This window comes from Stenella coeruleoalba (assembly GCF_951394435.1).
Source record: "Stenella coeruleoalba genome assembly, chromosome: 15".
Classification (NCBI taxonomy): Eukaryota; Metazoa; Chordata; class Mammalia; order Artiodactyla; family Delphinidae; genus Stenella; species Stenella coeruleoalba.
In genome coordinates, this window is record NC_137161.1 from 23,847,622 (window position 1) to 23,860,745 (window position 13,124).

Below are 13,124 nucleotides of genomic sequence, written 5' to 3' on the forward strand. Positions count from 1 at the left end.
CCAGACCAGAGCTCGAACCCGTGTCCCCTGCATTGGCAGGCGGATTCTTAGCCACCGCGCCACCAGGGAAGCCCGGCATCATTTTTGCAGTCAGCTATCATCACAGTTATAGCTCTTCTAACTGAGTGCAGCATCCAGGCCTTATACTTCTGTACTCCCCACAGTGCTTTGCAGGAGGTAGCTGTAGATTAATGCCTGTTGAATAAAAGCAGTTTACCCTTCAGGCCCTTAGACACTAGTAGTAATGATACTGAGGAATTGTTGGGCACCTAATAATAATTATAGCTACCATTCATTTATTCAGCAAATATTTACTGAGTACCATTGATGTGTTAAGTTTTGTGCCAAGCACTGAACATGGACTATTTCATTTCATCCGTACAACACTGTTTGAGATTGTCTTATTTATTTGCATGTTTTTGGTACTTTGTTCATTCAGATAATGCTTATTGTGCATATTTATTATGTACTATCTTCATGTTGGGGATTCTGCAATCAACAAAACAAAGTCCTAGCTCTCATAGATTTACAGTCTAGGGGGAGTTATAAGTTCAAGTTCCCACTAGAACGCCAGCTCCCTGAGGGCTGGACTTTGTCTTATTTGCCACCCCCCAGGTGCCTGGCACCCGGTAGGCACTCAGTGAATATTGTTGAGTGAATAAATGACTGCACAGTCCCATGAGGTATATAACATTACTCTCCTCACTTTACAGATAATAAGACTGAGGCTTACGAGGAAAAAACTTGCCCGAGGTCACAGCTAACAAGTGGTAAAGCTGGAGCTGGAATTTGAGCCTGGAAGTTTGCCTCCAGAACCCATGCTCCTTCCTCTGTGCCTCCTTGCATCCTAGTCTGCTTTGAGGCTGGGCCACCCTAGGGTCTTGCAAATGTTTAAGTCCATCCTTCTGTTGCCAAAGCCTGCTTTTTGTGTCCCTCATCACTGATGTGTCCATCATCTTATCTCCTCTGCAGAATATAACAAAGCCATTCGGAATTACACCCGCTTCGATGACTGGTACCTGTGGGTGCAGATGTACAAGGGGACTGTGTCCATGCCAGTCTTCCAGTCTCTGGAGGCCTACTGGCCTGGTCTTCAGGTAGGAACGATCAGAGAGGGTGGTCCTTTTTCTATGGAACCGGCAAAGCAAGCTCATTCTAATGTATGAGTCAAAAAAGTGCTTGAGCACTTTTTTTTGGAGGGGTGGATTGGGGATGGGAGAGGGGCTTAGAGTGAGACAGATTTAAAGTTCTGCCAAACTGAATTTTCCAAGGGGACCTTTAAGGTGTCAGGAACTGAACTTCCAGCTTGCTGTGGAATGTTGTACCACTTAAAGTAGAAAGGGCGGTAATAGCCATTGGCAATGACCATTTCTCCACTGGACATTTCTGTCACGTATCCTCATTCTTGACAGCGGGCCTAGGAAAGGGCGTGACAGCATCTGGGACTGCTCTGTCTGCCATCATTATGTGTGTCCATTACGTGGTCTGATAAGAGTTGCAGCTGGAAGGGATCTTAGAGCCCATCTAATCCAGCCCCTATGTGTCCTAAAATATTTTTAATATTTTTATAAACAACTTCTTTTTAATCTTAAGAAATTAAGAAAAGGCAGTAACATGTAGATGGTGGTAAATTTTTCTTTTCTTTTTTTTTTTTTTTGCGGTACGCGGGCCTCTCACTGCCGTGGCCTCCCCCGTTGCGGAGCACAGGCTCCAGACGTGCAGGCTCAGCAGCCATGGCTCACGGGCCCAGCCGCTCCGCGGCATGTGGGATCCTCCCGGACCGGGGCACGAACCCGTGTCCCCTGCATCGGCAGGCGGACTCTCAGCCACTGCGCCACCAGGGAAGCCTGGTGGTAAATTTTTAAAGCACAACAAGGAATACAATGATAAGTCTCAAGCCCCCACCCTCAGATTCTCTCCCCAATCCAGCCCTTGTTGTCAGTTTTCTGTACCTCTTTCCAGAAATCCATGTACATAGGTATATGCGTATTTATAGCACCCTTTTTTCTTTACGTAAGTAGGAACATTTTTATTCTTTTTCACTGAATGTATCTTGGAGATCATTCTTTATTGATGCATAAAGATCAATTTTACTTTTTTAAACAGTTGCATATATTCCATGGAATAGATATATTGTCATTCATTTAACTTGTTCCCCATTATATACTTTTAGCCAACCCTCTCATTTTATAGATGGGGAAAGAAGCTCAGAGAGAACTTGTTGATAACATTAAATATTGGTTCAACTCTTCTAAGATCTTCAAATTTAGCTGAGTGTCCCCTAAAAGAATTTTGAAAAATTATAGAGCCCCATGCATGTTTTTAATCTTATGAGTTTAAATAGTTGCATACCATTCCTTTTTCTCCTCCAACTCATATTTCCATTCTACCACTCCAACAGGATTTTATCCTAATTATTATATTTTATGCTGAAAGCATTTTATTGTTCACCGTATCATATTTCTCTGTGACAAAATTTGTTCATACATAGAAATTTAAAATGTTTTTAAATTTCCCGTGATCATAAGCTCTGAGTATTACATTTGTTTTCTTCTGGATTTAGTTATCATTAGTATGTAACTGATTAAAACAACATATATAGCTTACAATTTTGGATGATTATAAACCTGGAAGTAATTTATTGGAAGTGCATTTCTTAATGAGATTTTTGGGGCTTTTTAAAGTTTTTAAGTAGTTCATGTGTTTGTGCATGAATAATACATGTTGCTAAAACAGAGCACTGTTAAGCATCAGTTTTATTCCTGCTTTTCATTTTTTTAGATGTAAGTGCCGCGGAGCCTATGCACATAAATAAGTAGATGGAGATGGAAGGAGTTTGATATTGTAATATCATTCAGTTCTTTGAAATCATTGAGTTAATAGATTGAACCATATAAAATTGCCAGCATCAACCATTTTTGACCTGCAAATGTGGCAGTATTTTATGGTTCACTCTTTATATGGTTAAAAAAAATCACAAATGATCTGTCATCAAAAATTATTTTTAATGATGTCTCTGCTGACAACTTGACCAGTTCCTCTTTCAATTTTTTGAAGGCAAAGAATTGAAAGCTGTCTGATTTGCAGAAGGATTTGTTACCCAGTGGTTAGAGCCATTCATTTTTCTCAACACCTACACTAATATTTTAAATTTAACCTAGTTCAGTGCTCAGGACATTTTTATATCCAAGGACAGTGTTCCGCAGTAAGGCTGGAGATTGTTGGTGGGTACACCTTGCTTTTATAAGATGGTAGGACAGTTGTGGAAGAGATAGAATGGGTAGCCTGCCTTTGTGTTGTAAGCATCTTTTCAGGCAGATCCATTTTAGGAAAATTAAGGATCAGGAAATCTATTTCCTTACAACTATTTGTGACTACATTCCTCTTGGAAAACCTGCTTGTACCACCCAGCCATACAACTGATCACACCCTTTGACTTTGCATGATTCTATTTCTATGCATGTTCCTCAAGAAAATAATTGACCAGGGAAAGATGCAACCTGTACATGGATATTCCCAGCAGCAAAGTTCATGACAAAGAAAAACTAGAAATGGTCCAAATGCCCAGTAATGGAAGAAAAAATAAATGATTGTATTTTTTTCTTTTTTTAAATTGTGGTAAAATACACATAACATAAAATTTACCGTGGTAACCATTTGGAGTGTACAGTTCAGTGGTATTTATATTCATGTTGTGCAGCTATCACCACCATCCATCCCCATAACTCTCTTCACCTTGTAAGACTGAAATTCTATACCTTTGAAACAATAACTCCCCATTCTGTCCTCTCCTAGCCCCTGACAACCATCATTATTATTTTGTTTAACATCTTTATTGGAGTATAATTGCTTTACAGTGGTGTGTTAGTTTCTGCTTTATAACAGAGTGAATCAGTTATATATATACATATATCCCCATATCCCCTCCCTCTTGCGTCTGCCTCCCACCCTCCCTATCCCACCCCTCTAGGTGGTCACAAAGCACCGAGCTGATCTCCCTGTGCTATGCAGCAGCTTCCCACTAGCTATCTGTTTTACATTTGGTAGTGTACATATGTCCACGCCACTCTCTCACTTCGTCCCAGCTTACCCTTCCCCCTCCCCGTATCCTCAGGTCCATTCTCTACGTCTGCGTCTTTATTCCTGTCCTGCCCCTGGGTTCTTCAGAACCTTTTTTTTTTTTTTTTTTTTAAGATTCCACATATATGTGTTAGCATATGGTATTTGTTTTTCTCTTTCTGACTTACTTCGCTCTGTATGACAGTCTCTAGGTCCATCCACCTCCTTACACATAACTCAATTTCGTTTCTTTTTATGGCTGAGTAATATTCCATTGTATATATGTGCCACATCTTCTTTATCCATTCGTCTGTGGATGGACACTTAGGTTGCTTCCATGTCCTGGCTATTGTAAATAGTGCTGCAGTGAACATTGTGGTACATGACTCATTTTGAATTATGGTTTTCTCAGGGTATGTGCCCAGCAGTGGGATTGCTGGGTCATACCACCATTATGTTTTGTGTCTTTATGATTTTGACTGCTCCAGGTATCTCATATCAGTGGAATCATACAGTATTTGTTTTCTTGTGGCTGGCTTATTTCATTTAGCATAATGTCCCTCAAGGTTCATGCTTGTAGCATGTGTCAGAATTTCCTTCTTTTTTAAGGCTGAATAATATTCCTTTGTATGTATATACCACACTTTGCCATCTTTGTATAGGATTTGTGTGCTTTGTGTGTGGCACTTTTCCTGCTTTAAGAACGGATCCTGGGGTTATTTCTCTATGAGGTTATAATAACACTAATAGCTAACATTTAGCTGACAGTCTGTCTGGCACATAGAGGTGATAAATATTTATGAAAGAATGATTTATGTGCTGGGCATTTTACACAGAATCATCACAACACGCCGAGGTAAACGATGTTTCATAGATGAAGAAAGGAGGCTTATAGACATTAAATTTGTTCATTTACTCAACAAATATTTGAGTGCCTGCTGTATTCCAGGCCCTGTCCTCGTGAACTTTATAGAGGGTGAGACACAAAGAAAAACTTAGACATATTCATAAAATAATAAGTTGCAATGAAGGAAACAAATTAGAGGCTAAAAGAGAGACTATTGGATGGGGACTTACTTTAGATAAGAAGGCCTCTCAGAAGTGGTGATGCTCAAGCTGATATGTGAAAACTGGGGTGGGGGACGATGTTCCAGGCAGAGGAAACATGATGTGTGAAGGTCCCGAGGCAGGAAAGAGTTGGGTGTTTATCAGAGACAAAAGCAGCATGGCCACAGTCCAGGGAAGGGAAAGATCAGTCAATGGAAAGTCAGCAGTGGCCAGATTGCTCAGGGCCTTGAGGGCCATGGTGAGGTGTCTTGACCTTAAACTGAGCCTGTGGAAAGCCACTGAGTAAGACAGTTACTCTGGCTGCCTTGGGAAGAGTGGACTGGAGAAGACAAGTGGTAGGACCAGTGAGGAGGCCTTTGAGGTCATCCCAGTGCAAGATGCAGGTGAACAGGTGGTGGCTCTGGAGATAAAGAGAAAACTCTTGATGTTTTAGAGAGAGAGAATTGATAGGAGTTGCTGATGGAATGGATGTGGGAGTGGGGGAAGAGGGAGGAGTCAAGGATGGCCAGCAGGTATCTGGCCAGAGTGGAATCAGTGGAAGGTGGTGCCGTTTACTGAAAAGGGAGAGAGGTGAGAGGAGGGAGGCAGCTTTGCGGGAGAGTGAAGGGACCGATAGTTTTGTTTGGAAACTGTCAAGTTTGTTCTATCCTTGAGACATCCAGTGGAGATGTCAAGAAGGTCAGCTGTTTCCCTGTGAGCTTACAGTAATACGAATAGCTACATAGAAGCACCTAGTAAAATTACAAGTGCATATAGTCTCAGATTCAGCAATCCCAACTCTGGAAATGTGTCTTACAGACACGCTTCACATATGTTTGAGGTGACATATGTATGCGGTTATTTATTGCAGCATTGATTATTGTAGCAAGTAGCAAAAGATTGGAACCAAGCCAACTAGCTATCAATAGGGAACTAATTAAATTGTGGTCCAAGCAATGGAATACTATGCAACTGTATAAATAGGAGGAGGGAGTGCTTTATGTACTTACATGGAAAAATTGAGATGTATTGTTAAATGAATAAAGGAAGCTACAGAAAAGTATATTTAATAAGCCGTATTTAATGTGGGGGAAATAATACATACTCATACATCTTTGCTTATGTTTACAAACTAATGCAAAATGGTTATTTGCTGGGGGGTAGGGTGTGAGTGAGATTAAGTACAATCAATCTTTTTCTTATTCTTAGAATTTTGAATCAGATGGCTGACTTACCTACTTAAAAGCAGTTAGTAGCCAGTATTGACTGAGCACGTACTGGTAGGCAGGGACATTGTATACAGCCTCTGTCCCTCACAACAATGTAAAATATACGTTGTATTTTGCATGTTAGAGACGAGGCTCAGAGAAGTTAAGTGTCTGGTTTGAGGCAGCACACTGAGTAAATGGCCGACTCTGGGTTTGAGCACAGGTCTTTTTGGCTCCAAAGCCTTCGCTTCCTCTTTTCCCTGAGGTTGTGTGTGGGGTTTTGTTTTTGTTTTTGTTTTGTTTTTTTATTTGCGGTACGCGGGCCTCTCACTGTTGTGGCCTCTCCCGTTGCGGAGCACAGGTTCCTGACGCGCAGGCTCAGCGGCCATGGCTCACGGGCCCAGCCACTCCGTGGCATGTGGGATCTTCCCGGACTGGGGCACGAACCCGCGTCCCCTGCATCGGCAGGCGGACTCTCAACCACTGCGCCACCAGGGAAGCCCGTGTGTGGGGTTTTGTATGTGGGTTTCCTGCCTGGTGGCTGCTTGCCTGACAACCACTTCTCTCCTACAGACCCTCATTGGGGACATTGACAATGCCATGAGGACCTTCCTCAACTACTACACCGTCTGGAAGCAGTTTGGGGGGCTCCCGGAATTCTACAACATTCCTCAGGGATATACAGTGGAGAAGCGAGAGGGTTACCCGCTTCGACCGGGTAAGCAGCATCTCTGGCCTACTGCCAGCCCACAGGCTCTGATTCTCAGAACCCCAACCCCTCGCATATCTATGAGGCTTCATGCCTCACAAGTGCTCACAGCTTCATTTTTTTCCCATCTGCTTCTTCCAGTGGCTCTGGATGGTTTTCCTTCTAGGAATTATTTATCCCCCTTATTTTCAGAGAAGGAGACGGAAGCCTAGTGGGTTGAAATGGCTTGCCCAAGGCTGTTAAGTATAGGAGCTAGGACTGGAACCCAGGTCTCCTAATTACATCTTATGCTCTTTCAAACCCAGACAAGCAAGTGAGATGGAAAAAGCCAGGCTGACGCCTTTTGAGTTCTTGCCATTGGGATTTCAGATGTGGAGGCACACTTCGTTAAGTCAGTGGGTCAGGTCAGATAAGTTGTGCATCTATGGAACGTTAGAACTTTGGAATGGACTTTAGGAGTGAATCATCTCTTCTCGTCCACCTCCCCACTTGCAGGTCAGCAGTCAAGATGTAGAGAAGAAAGAGACAACACACTTGAGAACTCTTCTAAGTTCCTTTCCAGCTCCGATCTTATGACTCACTGAAGGAAAGTTAAACATTGTGAGGAGAGGAAGGGAAAGGGGGACAGAGGAAGGAAGCTGAGTCAGCACACAGTCATCTCCCCTCCCCCCTAAAATAGGTTACATTCCCATTGTTTTAGACTCTTCCTACCTGAATGCCTTTTAGCTGTGGGATGGGCCTTCTAATGGGTTCTGCCCATCCTGCCATCCTCGGCTCCACTTCCTTCCTCCTCTAACCCTGTAGTCCTCTAAGTGATTGCTGTAGGAGTCTTGGAGGGGGACCAGAAGCGGGAGTAAAGCAGCAACTGGAAGCAGCAAATTAGTCACTTTTGACTCCTTAGAGGCTGCTGTTTTTAGTATTTCTCATGCATTTATTCTCATGGCATTTTTTTTTTTTTTAAAGAGAAAATACTCAGATGGTATTGGATCCCATGTTACCAATAGATAAAATGAAGACAGAGATTGGGACTAAATGTAAGACTTAGACATGTGCATTCTCAAGGTTAGAGGGAAACTGAGAGGTCTTCTAATCGAAATCCCCCTGCAATAGCCCTGTCAAGTGGTTATCTCATCTTTGTTTGATTACCACCAGTGACAGGGGGCTCACTACTTAAGGAGGCAACATGTTTTGTTTGCAGGAATGCTCAGTGGAAAGCAAGGTACCACAGCCAGGAATCCAGAAATGTCTTAGACCAGTCACCCTTCCTATCCCAAAACAATAGCAAATGGGAGATAAGGTACTATTCTATGATTAGATTGGCCAGTCCCTGACGCTCTGGTGCATGTATCCGATCAGCAGTGCTGGAGCACAGAACCTAGCCTAAAAGCCTCTGAAGGGCTTAACCTCCACCTAAGTCCAAATCTAAACCTTGGGCTGTCACCCTCTTCTAGAGAGTTGGCTAGATATACAGGAAATTAAAGCCTTTACTAGCATACACAGGCCCATGTATGAGGAAGAGAAAACAAGGAACAAGATACTTGAGTATCTTGTTTACTGAGTATACTGAGTCAGCCAGCTGTGAGAAGCATAAGGAGAGGCTTCCCATGAGGACACCATCTTTTCTGTCTTTGAACACACACAGTGTGTTCATCTACCAGTAAATGTGCCCCAATCTTTGCTTAGAATATGAGTGATTAGATTAGCCAGTGTCTAGAGGCCTGTGGGGTAAACAGAGAGAGAAGTAGGAGAAAACTGGAGAGATAGGCAGCGATCTTTTCTCCAAAAATAAGTAATGGAGTTTGCAGTAAAAAATCAAAAGGGGGAAAAGTACTGATCAAGGGCTAGGAGGAAACGGGATGTAGAACATCAGGAGGAGATGTTGGTATAGGGAGGGGAGAGGTGTTCTTTCCTCTCTGAGAAAAAAGAGGTGAAGAAGTAGGAAAGTCTGTTGAGCTGTAGCTTTTGCCTACTGGGCCCACCCTAGAAATCAAATCTTTTCCATAACAGCTCTCTAGATATCTGAAAGCAACAAACACATTTTGCTAAGTTTTCTTTTCTCTGGAATAAATATTCCCATCTGGTCCAGTTCCTGTTGACTAGTTGGCGAATATTCATCTTATGATGGGGCCCATGTGTGAATGTCAAATTCCAGTTGTGGTGTAGAACAGGGCAAGACTGTTGCCTTGTTCTGGGCACAGAGAACTGATGGCTGCATCTTTGTTAGATTGAAAGTTGATTCTTGAGTATCTTAACCTTTATCTTTTGGCCTATCGCATCTTGGAAAGGGCCTTGTAATGACAGGCTCGTACTCTTTTAAGTTTTAGGATTAGGTTAGGCTGTAAGTGACAGATACAAAGTAGTAGCTTAGATAAAATAGAAATTTATTTCTCTGGTCTTACATGACTGTCTTTGGTGGCAGGGACCTTAATCCCACACCTGCCTGCTGGGAATAGTTGTTAGTCTAGGCGTCCATGTGCTTGGATAAAGTTAGCTCTTCTGTTACTAAGGAAGAAGGAGGGAACAGATATTGGGAGATAGGCAGCCGCCTCTGCCACCTTCCCTATCCCAGAACCTGGCTGCCTGTCTCTCCCTTGGGATGGGATTCCATGGTCCACTAAGTCCACTAAGCTTCAGACTGGGTATATTGGCTCTGAAGATTCAGTATTGAGTGAGTTGTCCCATGTTCCCCCTAGTTGGACCCTGTGGACATGGTGTGGAGAGAAGGAATCTCTCACTGGCCCAGGCAGTCCCCAAGCCTTCTCTGCCCAGCCACTGGGTGAAGGAAGGTCTACTTTGAACTTTGCAGAACTCATTGAGAGCGCCATGTACCTCTACCGTGCCACGGGGGACCCCACCCTCTTAGAACTCGGAAGAGATGCTGTGGAATCCATCGAAAAAATCAGCAAGGTGGAATGTGGATTTGCCACAGTAAGTGTTTCCACGGGCCCAAGAATTGGGAAATGTCTCCCCCTGCTGCTAAAGAGCCTCTGGAGTATTAGCACTGGAAGGAACCTTAGAGATACAAGCAATGCCTTTATTTTATAGATGGGGAGACTGAGGAGCAGAAGCTGAGAGCCTTGCTAAAGGTCACAGAGCTAGTAGACGTGGAGCTAGGATTAGTTCCCAGGGGTCTTGACTCCATGCCCTTGGCGTTCTCCCTGCTTCATAGATCCTTTAGCTGTCAGAATAGGCTACTTGGCAAGGGTGAGTATTGTGAAACATTTTGCGAAAAGGCTTGTAAAATGGATTCTAGAAGGGAATTACAGAGTCCCATAGCCTTATTTGCAAACCCAGGGATCCTTAATGGAACAGCTGTACTGGTCTCACAGATATTTACTGAGCGTCTTTCACGGGCCAGGCGCTGTGCTAGGCTGAGGGTTATAGCAATGAAGAAAGACCAAGCCCCTGAGCTGACATTTTAGTAGAAAAAACAAAGAATGTGTATCTGGAAGACAGAAAGAAGGCCAGTGTGGCTGGAGGGCGTGAGCAGGGAGGAAAGTGGGAGGAGATACAGCCCCAGAAGTAGGCAGCGGCTAGATTGTGCAGGGCTTTGTATAAGTCGTGGGGAAGAGTTTGGCTTTTGTTCTGCTTGGAATGATAAGCCTTGGGAGCATTTACAGCAGAGCAGTGACGTGCTCTGATTTGTATTTTAGAAAGAGCACTCTGGCTGCTCTGTGGGGAATGGACTGAAAGGGTTAAGGATGAGAGCCATGTCACATCCTGAGAGGACCCAGGCAGGCAAGACAGAAATAAACAGTGGTTACAGACATGTAAAAACCAAATGTGTAAGCAAATAGCCTGGAAGCCTATTTGCCAAAAAGCCTGCAGAGGTTTTTTTTAGGGTAAGGAATTAAAAACAAACAAAAACCTTCTTTTTCAAAAAGTTGTAATGTGATTATATTCTATAAGTAAAACATAGATACATGTTTTTAAAGAAAAGACCTATATGTGTAGGAGAAATATACAGCAATGATATGTTTTAGTTTCTAATATGTTGTATTTTATGAAAAGCCAAAGTGGATGAGCCCGTTGGGCCCTTAGGAACTCTTGACTTATTTCCATGAAAATGAAGTGTTTTGGAGCCCTTCCAAGGCGAATGATGGGAACAGGCAACTGACTCCTTGGCCTTTGGCAAACAGGGCAAGAGAATAATAATTCTTGGTACATCAAGTCCATGTTTTAGTCACATTTTTTTGGTGTAAAATAGATGTCTACTGAGAATTAGTTTCGTTTAAGAAAATGTATTGCTAATTCTTTTTTTTTTTTTTTAAAGATTTGTTTTTGATGTGAACCATTTTTAAAGTCTTTATTGAATTTGTTACAATATTTCTTCTGTTTTTTGGCCGCGAGGCATGTGGGATCTTAGCTTCCCGACCAGGGATCGCACCTGCACTCCCTGTATTGGAAGGCGAAGTCTTAACCACTGGACCACCAGGGAAGTCCCGTATTGCTAATTCTGAGAAGCTAAAATAAATATTTGTAGCAAGTAAACTTACTCATCCCTGACTGTAAACTCAGTATGAATTTCTCTTCATAAAGACTCCTTATTAGTTGTTTATAAGAGCAAAAAACTTGGTAACCTCCTTAATGTCTGTCAAGGGAGGATTAGCTAAGTAAATGATGCTACATTTTTGCATCATTAAGAAGGGAATGATTAGATCAATGTTTAGAGTCACAAAAGGGTAAGGTAAAGGGGTTAGGAGATTGTTGTATCATGTAGGGGGGCCAGGGAAGACCATTCTGATGAGGTAGCATTTGAGCAGAGACCTGAAGGAAGTGAAAGAGTGGGAGGGCATCTGAAGGAGGAGTGTTCCAGGTTGCGAGGACACCAATGAAAAGAACCGGGCTGGGCATGTGCTTGTTCACAGAACAGAAAGGCCATGTGGCTGGACCTGCGAGAACCAGGGAGAGAGCAGGAAGAGATGAGGTCAGGGAGGGAGCAGAAGCCAGATCACCAAGGACCTGTTAGGCCACGATAAGGACTTTGATTTTAGTCTGTGGGCAATGGGATGTCAACAGAGGGTTTTCCGTGAAGGAGTGACAGGTAAGATTTATGATATAAATATACTTTAGGGACAAAGTTCTGGAAAGTTAAGTGATTTGCCCAAAGGCCTGCAGTCACCTAGTGGCAGAGCAGGAATGCCTGACAGGGTCCCCTGACCCTTTCTGCTGTACTGTGATGCTGGTCTGACTTGCTTCCCTCCCCCACGTGGCAGATCAAAGATCTGCGAGACCACAAGCTTGACAACCGCATGGAGTCTTTCTTCCTGGCCGAGACCGTGAAATACCTCTACCTGCTGTTTGACCCGACCAACTTCATCCACAACAATGGCTCCACCTTCGATGCGGTGATAACCCCCTACGGGGAGTGCATCCTGGGGGCCGGGGGTTACATCTTCAACACTGAAGCACACCCCATTGACCCCGCCGCCCTGCACTGTTGCCGGAGGCTGAAGGAAGAGCAGTGGGAAGTAGAAGATCTGATGAGGGAATTCTACTCTCTCAAACGGAATAGGTCGAGATTTCAGAAAAAAACTATGAGCTCAGGGCCATGGGAACCCCCAACAGGGCCAGGGACATTGTCCTCCCCTGAAAACTATGACCGGGCAAGGGAGAAGAAGCCCACCAAGCAGAAAATCCCACTTCTCAGCTGCCCTAGTCAGCCCTTTACCTCAAAGTTGGCATTACTGGGACAGGTTTTCCTAGATTCCTCATAACCACTGGATGATACTTTGTTTGTTTTTGAAACTAAACTATAACAATAAATCTGCTTTTGATGATCATGGTTTTCTATTTTACATATTGGATCATTTCATGAGATTTCATTCAAAGAAAGGGTTCATGGCTAAAAACAATTGCGAATCTAGTTTGTTTTTCTCATACAGTTGGAGAAACAGCTAAACATAAAAGACTCCAGGGGTTGATAATTGAATCTCCCTTCCTTTCAAAGTTCCCATTTTCTGGAGGGTGTTATAAATGTATTTGTTAGTTCTTTTCTGGGGGGGAGGGATTTTCATTTTTTACTTTTTATTTGAAGTATAGTTGACTTACAAAATTACATAAGTTCCAGGTGTACAACATAGTGATTAGATATTTTTATA

General features: G+C 43.1%; 1 protein-coding gene across 1 annotated transcript in view; it reads left to right on the plus strand.

Moving 5' to 3' along the window:
* The window catches only part of EDEM2 (ER degradation enhancing alpha-mannosidase like protein 2), a 49,124-nt gene extending 36,301 nt beyond the window's left edge, over window positions 1-12,823 (plus strand). Inside the window, exons 11-14 of the mRNA XM_079943644.1 lie at window positions 973-1,097; window positions 6,888-7,032; window positions 9,830-9,951; window positions 12,240-12,823. Coding sequence (XP_079799770.1) covers window positions 973-1,097; window positions 6,888-7,032; window positions 9,830-9,951; window positions 12,240-12,740 — 893 coding nt within the window. The 3' untranslated portion in view covers window positions 12,741-12,823. The remainder of the gene's footprint in view (window positions 1-972; window positions 1,098-6,887; window positions 7,033-9,829; window positions 9,952-12,239) is intronic.
* The last annotated feature ends 301 nt before the right edge of the window (window positions 12,824-13,124 follow it).